The sequence below is a fragment of the Cryptomeria japonica genome, chromosome 6 (genome assembly GCF_030272615.1).
Source record: "Cryptomeria japonica chromosome 6, Sugi_1.0, whole genome shotgun sequence".
NCBI classification, from domain to species: domain Eukaryota; kingdom Viridiplantae; phylum Streptophyta; class Pinopsida; order Cupressales; family Cupressaceae; genus Cryptomeria; species Cryptomeria japonica.
In genome coordinates, this window is record NC_081410.1 from 395,967,719 (window position 1) to 395,978,940 (window position 11,222).

Sequence of the window (11,222 nt, forward strand, 5' to 3'; positions counted from 1 at the left end):
GCGTTTGCTGTAAACCGAACGAAACTTGAAACCGAGTCAGTCGGTGGAGCTCTTGACAATTTCAGAATTCCTCCGAATTTAGAAAAATTTCAAGAAATAGTCTTCCTATTGATGAGAACAATTTCTGTGCAAAGGCAGAGAGCCAAATCTAGATTAACAAGAGTGCCGTGCAAATCTCCCCGAAATAAAAAATTGACAGACTTGGCTTGAATGATTGTTTCCGTATAACCACATACACCATGATAACGTGCAAGCGATCGAGGACGTGACGTAACTGCAGAGAACGGGCTCTGAAATCTCTTTCCACAATGCCATATAAAAGCAAATGAAATATAATCGAAACTCAGATGTATTAAACCAAGCAAAACAAATATATTGATAAAAACAAATATTGAATTTGTGGTGGGATTCAATGCGGAAATCCGATAACGATAAGGCAGAGAGCAGCGTGCGGTTAGATTCTCCGATGGAATCGCAATCTGAAATAATCGAAATAAGAGATTCCGCGAGCCCCAAAGACAGCGGTAGTTATATGAATTCGGATGTGCGTCCAACGGGCCGCCTGCAGACGCAATCTTCAAGTATCAAAGCAGCACCAGAAAAGAAATTATTGGTGTTTGCCATAAGGCTTGCCCTTTTGGAGAAGGCCGCAAGCGGGCTGGGAACATTGGCCTTCGTCTGGGCGACAGTTGTGCTTCTCGGGGGCTTTGCGATCAAATTAGAAAGGGAAGACTTCTGGTTCGTGACGATTATTCTCGTAATCGAAGGCACCCGAATCTTCAGCCGCAGCCGCGAGCTCGAATGGCAGCACGAGACTACTCTAACCATGGCGGAATTCAAGAAGGACGCAAAACATGCAAGTTTCAAAATCTTCAACGCCGGCCGCTCTTTCTTCGCCTCGATTTGGGCGAAATTCTCGACCCGCAATGTTGCTCAAGATTTGCAGAACAGAAGATCAGATTGGGCCCGCCGTAAATTGAAAAGAAGCATTTCTGCTTCGGACAATCCGTTGGTGCAATATGCTTTTTCTCAGAACGTAAGAAGGCTTCTGTTCTGGGCGCAGTTGTTGTCCGCGTCTACGTGTATTGCGTTGTCAGTTTGGAGATTAGCAGGGCAAGACTACGGCAAAGTTGAGGGCAGCAGCGAGAAGCAGAATCGGAATCCCGCTTTGAATGTGTTCTACAGCTTGGCTGTGGCTGAGGCGCTTCTGTTTTTGGTGGAGAAGGCCTACTGGCAATGGAAAATCAAGGTGCAGAATCTGCTGGTCCAGGTGAAGGACGAGTTCGGATTCGATGAAAAAGAGGTGAGCACGCTTCAGCGGTTTTTCTATGACACGTATTCGCGGTGCGTCAATGGAAGTGTTTTCGAAGGACTGAAGATGGATATGGTGTGCTTCAGCGTGGATTTGCTCAAGTCGAGCACGGACGACGGGCAGCTAACAGGTGCCCGGGTGCTTTCTGCCCTGGTTTGTGACTCTCGTTTCTCCGAAGAAACGTTGCGATCGATCGGGATTATGCAGGACGTGGTGGAGCGCCTCCTGGAAATGCTCAACTGGAAGAATCGTCATGAACAAGAGATCCGAAAGGTCGTGGCCGAGATTGTATGTAATTTTGTTAAGAAGAATCGCAATTCGCTTCGTGTGGCGCAGATCCCCGGTGCTCTGGAATCCATTGCTTCCTTGCTCTACGATTCCACACGCAATGAGTTCCAAGGATACGATTACTCGGGTTTTAGTCTTCTGGGGCTCCGCATCCTGAAAAATCTTGCCACGGACCACGGCAACTGTGCAAAGATCGGAAGCACCAAAGGCCTGCTTGCCAAAATCATACGCTTTACAGACGTACATGCAGCGAATTTGACCAGATCCCGAATCAAGACTTTGAGGCTATCATTGCAGCTGCTGAAAATGCTGGCGGCTAGTAAGGGTGAAACAGGGAATGTGTTGAGAAAAGAGATACTGAAAAATGTTTTCACAATAAGCAATCTAAGAGAATTTCTTCTCTACGAAGGCTCCGACCGTTTGCGGCTCCAAATCCTGGCCATTGAGACGCTCACCAGCCTTGCTCTGGAAGAGGAAGGTAGGGAGAGCATTGGAAGCACCGGAGGAGTTTTGAGTAATCTTTTCCCTGTATTTTTCATGGAGAGGATTAATGCTAATACTAATGAGGATCAGGCGATGATGCAACTGGTGAGCAAAGCAGGAGAAGCCCTAACTCTGCTTGCACTCCACAATAATCACAACTGTGAGGCCATGATTAAACTCAAATTAACGCAGCATCGAAGCAGAAACGACCATGTGATCAGAGATTTGATTGTTGTGCTCAACGATCCTCTTCAGGGAGTTCATGCGGCAAGAATTCTTCGGAACTTGTGCGCTTATGCCAACACGGATTGTGACGAGCTCAGGGAAATCACGGAAGCGTCAGCGCAGGTAAAACACTTTTGACACGTTTAACATGTATTTTATGTTTTGAATTATATAAATTTTTGTAGTGCTTATGCACAGTTCTACTGTTCTTCTTTGGTTCAGATCCTAAAGCTTGTGATGGAGGAACAAGGTGAACTTCAGGAAGCCGCCATAGGACTAGCCGCTCAAATATTCAAGTTCTTCAACAAATCAAGAATGAATACTGTATTTAACGAAGCGGGTTTAAGTAAAAGATTATTTGTGATGCGATTGATAGAGGTTTTGAGGATGCATCCTCGTCCGTCAATCAAAGTTCCCTATATCAGAAGATTTTGCATTGAGGTAGTGATTTGTATGGTGGAGAAGGACAAAGCATGTTTTGAGATGGAAAGGTTAGAATTGAAGGATGCTTTCGTGCGTGTGGAGGAAACGACGTCGGAGTTGGAGAGTTACAGTAGGTTATCGGGAGGCATTGGTCTCACCCGACACCACATCACCATCCATTCCCTTGTAAACACTGCTCTCTCATTGCTTTCTTCTTAATTCAAATGTACACCATTTCTCTTCTCTGTGTACATAATGTAATGTAACTTGTGCTTCTCTGTGTACATAATGTACTGTAACTTGTGCTTCGTTACACACAAATATTATTTTTAAGTCCGTACGGCGCCGTCTTGCCGTTCTAATGAATTGGAATTATGTGTGTTTAGATTGACGTTTTGATTTGAGCCCCAATACGGAAGATTTTAAGCTTGCGTATTTTGGCATCGTTTCTCCTCGCTAATCTTACGTTGTTTTGTTCATTCTGACCAAATCATTGTGTCGTGTTGAGAATAGACTTTCCAGTTATTTTGCAGACGTACGATGATAAACTCTTGCAGTTTGCTTTGTCTTAAATCTTTCTCTTGTGAAAAGTTGCCCCGTGGAGAATTACCAGCAATCGGACTGTTTTGAATGGGTGTCATTTCAGGATAAGAGCATGTATAAGTAGACTATTGATAAGCATCAAGGTTCTGCTCAGCTGGCAGTGAGAATTTGTTGCGTACCCTCGTTTTGTCGAAGTTGTTCCAGACAAGTTTTTATTTCTAAAATTTTATCTCTTAAAAACTTAACCATTAGGGATACTCTATATCTTTATCTTTAATTAATTTTTATTCAATCTTTATCTTATTTCTTATTAATTTTTATCTTATCTCTTATTGTAAGGTCTTATATTGATAAGACTTAAATCATTTAGAATTATTCAACTTCACAACATACCAAAGATTTATTGTCACATAACAAATTTAAAAGTTTTAAAAACATACTAAAACAAATTTTAAAATTATATAAAAGTTATTTAAAATGTTTGTTATTAATTCTTACTTTTCTTATGTGTATTTTGGGTTCACCACTTTATGTTAGTTCATTTTCTAATTTAAATAACAAAATTAAGTAATTTTTTAATAGTTTCGTTTTTTTAGTATTTTTTAATTATAATGATTGTTTGTCTTATCTAATTAGTAGTTTAAAATTATTTTTCTTAAAGATAAATAAAATAAAAGAGGAGAACAATTATAATCAATTAAATATCATGTAACAAAAAACTAATTTATTTTCAAATGTTTGTAATTATATATATTGACAACAAATCACACTATTTATGTGTATGCATATTATCAAAAGGTACCCAAAAAATTATTTTATTAGTACATTTAGTGTTTGCTATTTGATTTTTTTAACTATTATTGTTATTATAATCTATTATGAAATAAAATAATAAGATTAAATTATTAAATATTATTAGATTATGGTAATATTAATAATAAGTATTATCAAATATTTGGTTTTTAAGGATAAGTGCTATCAAAGAGGATAGCTCCCTTCATTAAAATCAAAAGAAAAAGAGATTACATAACACATGAGATGGTATTAATCCCATCTTCCATTTCATTAACATGCTCAAACATAATTAGGAAAAGGTGTTGGTGTAATTGAGGCATTTTACCTTGGTTTATTCTTTCTCAAGTCCTCATTACACTTTACTTAAGCTTACTTAAGGAATTGCATACGATTAGTTGGAGCATCTCTAGTTTAGGTGGACATGTCACTTTATCACATTATCATATCCACCTTTTGTAGTTGCACTTTTTCACTTTTGGTGGGTGGTCCACCTTTAGTGGTGTTATCATGTGATCACTTTTCCACTTTAAGTGGGTTGATATCTTTTCACTCTACTTATCATGTCATGAGATATTGGCTATATAACCAAGGGGGTCTCTTATGTACATTAGTCTTGTCTAGCATATTACATCATTGATGAGAATACAATGTGTTCTTGTCTCTATTGTTCTCTCTTGTTATTGTGCTATTCAATAGACCTCTAGATCTTGGATGGATATTTTCATAGTCAATTCTTACACAAAAAAAGATCAAATTATAGTTTTCTAAACATTCCCTAGTATATTCAAGATCTTAGGCTACAATTTGTTTCTTCTTTATTGCCCTAGCATCGAAGATATCTACAATATAGTCATTCTTTGGATGGAACTTTATTATCAATATAGACATTATCACATCATAAAAAACTCTATTATTTACCAAGAAATGATGAAAGACAAAATTTTGATGCCTAAAACTAGTAGCTTGATAAAAATTGGTAAAGAGAATTTTCAATAAGTTACCGTCATGAATATGTCCACCCTATACATGATGGCTACCAATGATCTGCTTGATGGAAAATCTATGTCCTTCTTCTTCGACTTTGTTGATCCACATTATCATCTTCACAGTTGCATTTGATGCCAAAGTGCTTCCTCGTCGTCATGTTGTTGTCTGCTAACAACTCTAAATTGGCCTATATATATAGGAAATGTTCGATCATATCCACTCATCAAGCGTGGAATGGAAACAAGCCAACCCAACACAGAGATCAATACCACATGATATTTTCATGTGAATACTTTCTCCAAGATCTTGCCAAGAAAAATGAGACTATTTTCCAAGTTCTAATATATCTTCTAATAGTCAAATCTTATAATGGTACCCAATCGCATCTAAAGTTAAATATATCCTATTCCTTTATTTGATTGGCAGTACAAAGGACACCAACAACACACATATTTATCAACAATTTCCAAATCCTACCAAAGTTATGCTAGGAACCCCTACCTGTTAAATTCAACCAATGAATAAACTACAAATCAAAGGTATCATCTAATATTTTTTGGTTTGTAATTATATGCCAATTTCACATAGGCCAAGAAAAGCCTTCTGATGCAGGAGCATCCCCAGTCTATGAGAAATCTTGCATCAACCAAAAATATTTCCTTAGTTTGTTCTTGTTCAGTCCAGTATTGCAGTTTTATGTGTGTTCCAATAGCTAGTTCTTTTTCATTGCAGATCAGATTTTTGGTTTTCTGGCTTGTCTTGTGCCTTATCCCAGAGTTTCAGTTCATTTGGATTCCTTCCTGGAGAGTTATTCCTTCTAGACTATCTGTTTCTTGGTTTCAGAGCAGTTTTTGAGCTTTACGACTAGTTGGTGATTTCTTCTCATGCGAAGCAATTTCTTGGCTTGCGGGTCTATTTGATGCCTTGCTCGATGTTCTTGTGTGCTTGTCCAACCTTCTGTTCATTTTTCACTTCTTGGTTGTTCTTTTCCAGAGGATTTTCCTTTCATTCTTAGGGTCGACCTATTTGTATGTTTCATTTTCCTTTCTTGGTGAATGTATTTTTTTGTGGCCGACCCGGATGTGTTCCAAAGGGTATATATGTATTGTTATTTGTGATCCTTGAGGGGGAGATAGAAGAATATGGAAGTAGTATGATGAACTAGATTTTTAGAATGTAGTCCGATTAGCTCTTGAAGTTTCGGATGGACTATAATCTGCCATGTTAGCCTACATGTAACCAGTTGATTACCAGATGTTTGTTGATGAATATATGATGATGTAGATATCTGATTTTGTAATATTTCTATGTGTTGTTGTTGCTTCTATTGTGTTACTCTTTCTACATGATCCGGTTAGGTCTCTTTGAGGACCCATCAGGTCAAGTTGCATCACCTTCTTAGTATTATTCTTTATTAATCAAATCTTCCAAACCCCCCAATGAGTAGGATTATAATCTAGAGCATATTTAAGTGCATTTGCTACTCTATTAGCTTCCCTAAATACTTGTGAGAGTAAATTCTTTGATATTCTTCAAAATTTCACCTATTTTATGAATCCATCATTTGACCTATTCTTGTTTGAGATATCATTCTTGATAATTGCTTGAATACTAAGTAGGGAGTCTCCTTAAATATCGATATAATTTCACTTATTTTCTTTGTATAGTTCCAAGCCCATTGTCAAAGCCCCCAACTCCACTTCATTATTAGTTGCATGCCCAAGTTTGTGTGACAACTTTACAGTCGATATATCTAATTATACATCTTTCCTAGCAAATATTGGGTTTCCTTTCATATCTCTACCAAAGTTCAACTTCAATCTACCTAGATTTGGATGGGTCCACTTTGCCTCTTTCTTGACCAATTGGCCTCTCAATCAAGATTTGATGGCCTCTTTCTTGAAATTTTCCTCTCAATTAGGTTGAGGCCAAGTGTAATCAACCTTGAAAGAATTTTGAATCTGATATGCCATTTTTATTGAGTATTCTCCCGATTTAGCACCGTACAATATAACTTCATCCTCTTATTCTATAATAACTATTCCCCTTTTACTAAGCTCTAAATTAATCTTAGTTTTTACCTCCTCTGGGATTGGGACAATATTTGCATCAACCCACTTATATCATACCCTAGTATCACCTACAATTATGATGATGTAGTTTATCACCTTTAGGCCATGTAATTTATTGATCCTTCTTATGTAATTCTTGACTTCCCTGACATCCATAAGTGACATATGCTCATTCCATGAATCAATTTAAAATTTTGCAATCCTTCCATTATTTATTTTTCATGTAAGATGCTTGATGATCAATCTTCTACTATCCCATAGAAAACGTTATATAGTTGAGTCACCTTTCGAGTTACCAATTGTTAATATCTTCCAAGGATCATTGATATCAACATACTTTCTTTAAAAAATCTTGTACCACGATGGCTCGGGTCCCCTATAAATTTTTCAAGCTAACTTCACTCCTAGGGGAAAAAATTTAGTTTTCATTATCCTTAATCTAGCTCCCCCAACAATTTTTAGTAGACATGATTTTTCCCAATGAAATAAGGGACTCGTTTTCCCTCTTTTGAACCTTCCCAGAGGAACTTTTTAAGAAATATTTCCAAGTTGGCCTCAATCTTGTGATTGATCTGAAACAAAGATATAACATATATGGGAACTGTGGAGAGAACCAACTTGATCATTGTTATCCTCCCTACAAGTGTTAACCATTTACTCTTCCAAGTTGATATCTTGTTCCAATAATTATTTATTATATCCTCCCATTGTCTAGATTTTCATATTATGAAAATCAATGGAGCCCCAAGCTGCTTTGAAGGTAGAGACTCAATAGGAAAATATAGAACATTTATTATTCTCCTTTGTGCAACCTTTTTTCTATTAAAAATATAATTTTTTATTTCTCTCTATTCATAGTTTGTCCAAATAATCATGCATATTATTCAAGGGTGTTTTTAATTTCCTTTTCTTTCCTCAAATAAGCTTCTCCAAATAGAATAGTATTCTCTATGAATCAAGAATGAGTGATAGGGATAGTATTTTTAAGTACTTTAATTCCCCTCCAGAAATTCCTTTCATTCGCCTACCTGAAAAACCTACTCATTTCTTTAGCCATGATTATGAATAAAAATTGTGAAATTGGATCTAATTGGTGAAGCCCACTTGTGGCTTCAAAGAACCCACATAGAGAGCCATTAATATTAATCAAATATCTTGTGGAAGATATGCAGTAGTAAATCATGTCAATAAAAGTTTAACTAAAACCAAATTTTCTCATTACAGCCTTTAAAAATTCTTAGTCAACCCTATCATAATTCGTAAGCCTTGATTACATCCAATTTGATAAACATCTCCTTAATCCTTAAGAGGACCATAGTATGTACCACCTCAATTGATACAATAATACTGTTGATTATTTCCCATCCTAGTGTGAAATCATTCTATTCAATTGAAATTAATGCATTGGCAGTCTTATTTAGCCAATTTTCCAATACTTTAGCAATAATTTTGTACACTATGTTTCACAATGATATGGGTCTGTAATTACTAAATGATCTACAAACTTCTTACTTTGGTATGAGAGTAATCACAATGTTAATTAAATCCTTCACAAACCTCCTCAATTTTCTATTTCCTCAAGAATTCTCTAGATATCCCATCCAATACCTCATGAGAACCTCTATAATAAACTTCCACACACCTAATAGGTCCTCATGGTTGAACCTATTTTGCAAGTAGCCAAAATTCTCCCCTCTTTTGAGGAACTTTTTAACTCTTGATAGTTTCCTTCAGGCTTCCTAGGAAGGGAAATGACTTCCATAGGAAGACTAGTAGTTGACAAAATCAACTCCACTATGATTTTGAAAGAAATGCACCTAATATCCACCCTTGTGTCATTCCAAGACCAAGAAAATTGTATTAAAACAACAAGGTCATGCCTCATCATGACTTCAATATAGGACACCAAATTCTCTTGCAAAAGAATAGGCTACCTGTTTCCTAGCTAGTCTTAAGGGAAATATAATTTTTGGGCTCCACCTGAACCAAATCACCACTCATAACTAACAAACAATGCATCTATAGAAATTAAGAAATAGGAAAGAAAAAAATAATGAGATAAAAAGGAACACCAAAAGGAATGCTAGAAAACTTAACCATCAAAACTTAGAAGGAGAAGGTCACATTCCACCCATGGTCATAATGAAAATGAGAGAAATCAATGTGAGACATTATTGCAAGGGGGGTCTTTGTCTCTGACATTATAAGCAATGAAAAATTTACCATCATTGGAAATTGTAGGACACACATGTTCTAGGAGATTGTGCACATTGTTCCAAATCTATTTGTTATGAACAAAGGAGCCCATATTAGCCAACTCATCCACTAATGTGTTGCCTTCCTCAAAGGTGTCCATCAATAAAAACCACTCGAGGCTCATCAAATTGGATGATATTTAGCAGTGATATCATAAATGGACTAACCTAGGGTGGCATGGTCTTTCAACATCATGATGGCATTTATAGAATCACCATCTAAGATCACCTTGGTATAACCTTTATCTTTCATTAACAATATACCATTGTGAGACATCACCTCCTTAGCATAATTAGAGGACTAGACCCCCAAGTTGATAGCATAAGCTAAAATCATCCTTCCTTCATTATCCCGTAGGATGCCTCCCCCTCCCACCTAATCCACTTCCCCTTTTTCTAAGTCATCAAAATTTAAAATTTAAGCCAAACACAATTGAGGGGCCATATTAGGTAGTTTCCCTTGAAGAGGAAATTTTAGTTGACAAACTAGAAAGAGCCTCAAAGATATTTCATAGTCTGGCAACGTTATCCTCAAGAGAATAAACACTTTCTACCAAATATCAACTAAGAGAGGATGAGATAACAAGGGGTCTAGACATTTGTAGCTTGTTTCAAATGAATGGAAAAGAAGGCAATTAATGATTTTATGCATGATATTCCTGTTGATAGGTGTTTTGACATGCTTACCAACAGTCAGGTAGTTAATGTGAACGCTCACCACCTCTCCTGAAAAAGGAGTAAGTTTTGGGAATCTAACTACTCCAAGGTCTCTATAGTTGGGTCTCGACGATGATGGACAACTTAGTGGATAATGCGATTGTACCCGTCAAGGGGCCTACTAGTTGAAACAACTTTGAATTACCTATTTTTTTTTGTATTTTTTGATTTAGATTCTCTCAAAATAAACACCAAAAGATAGACAAGGGGAACAAGGAAATAAAAATGAATTCGATACAATAACAATTGAATGATCCACATAGTTAGAATTTTGTAATCCAAATATTATCAATATCACTAAATCAGCATTCAAATAACAAGCTCCAGAAAGTATATGGGTCAGTGCAAGAAGATGAGTCCACTTTTTGGCCAAAAAGTGGAAGTGTTTTCCCCAATTTTCAGATTTTGTCTCATTTGAGATTAAATTTTGAAACACTTAGAGATTGAATCTTGGAAAAAGTCAGTAATATAAAAGATAGCCCTCTGAGTGTAATTTCCAAATATGTAATTTATTTTAATACCCACATAATAAAAAATAAATTTTTGAATGGAGTTTTGAAAACTATGTTTTAAAAATGCCCGTTTCAGGACCATACCATGCATGTGTACGGCCCACACGTTTTGACACAATTAAAATTATTTTCTCAAACCGTTTTGGGAAATAGTTTGTAACACACTGAAGATTGATGAGCATATTTTTTTTAATTTTTTTTTCTAATATTTTTTTTAATTAATTATTTAATGGTCGTAATTATCTTTTTAAAAATTTGACGTGTACGACCCACATAATTTTATGTAAACTTAACATTTTTTGATTTTTTTTTTTTTTAAGTACAAAAGAATTTTGTGTAGATTGATGACAAATTAAATTTTTTTTCCAAAATTCTTTAAAATAAAAAAGTTATTAAATTAACAAATTAGTTAATATTTCAAATTTATGGACCCGATTTAGTATAAATTAAATGAAAAATAGTTAAAATAATCAATTTTTAAATAAATTTACATATTTAGAATCTAGACAGTATAATCTGAAATGGGTTTTAATTTGGTATAAAAATTATCTGATTGGAGGCACGCAAACTATTTCCGAAGTTCATATTTGTGCTTTCATTCATGGAGATT

General features: G+C 35.8%; 1 protein-coding gene across 1 annotated transcript; it reads left to right on the top strand.

Annotated features, from left to right (window-relative positions):
- Positions 1-370: 370 nt before the first annotated feature.
- LOC131038304 (uncharacterized) lies at positions 371-3,210 on the top strand. The gene is made up of 2 exons (XM_057970663.2): positions 371-2,431; positions 2,531-3,210. Exons 1-2 carry the CDS (start codon positions 413-415, stop codon positions 2,948-2,950), a joined length of 2,439 nt encoding a protein of 812 aa, XP_057826646.2. The 5' UTR covers positions 371-412; the 3' UTR covers positions 2,951-3,210.
- Positions 3,211-11,222: the final 8,012 nt, after the last annotated feature.

Coding starts and splice junctions, on each gene's coding strand:
- LOC131038304 (XM_057970663.2), top strand. CDS start 413: ATGCGGAAATCCGATAACGATAAGGCAGAGAGCAGCGTGCGGTTAGAT. Junction 2,432..2,530: donor TCACGGAAGCGTCAGCGCAG/GTAAAACACTTT, acceptor TCTTTGGTTCAG/ATCCTAAAGCTTGTGATGGA.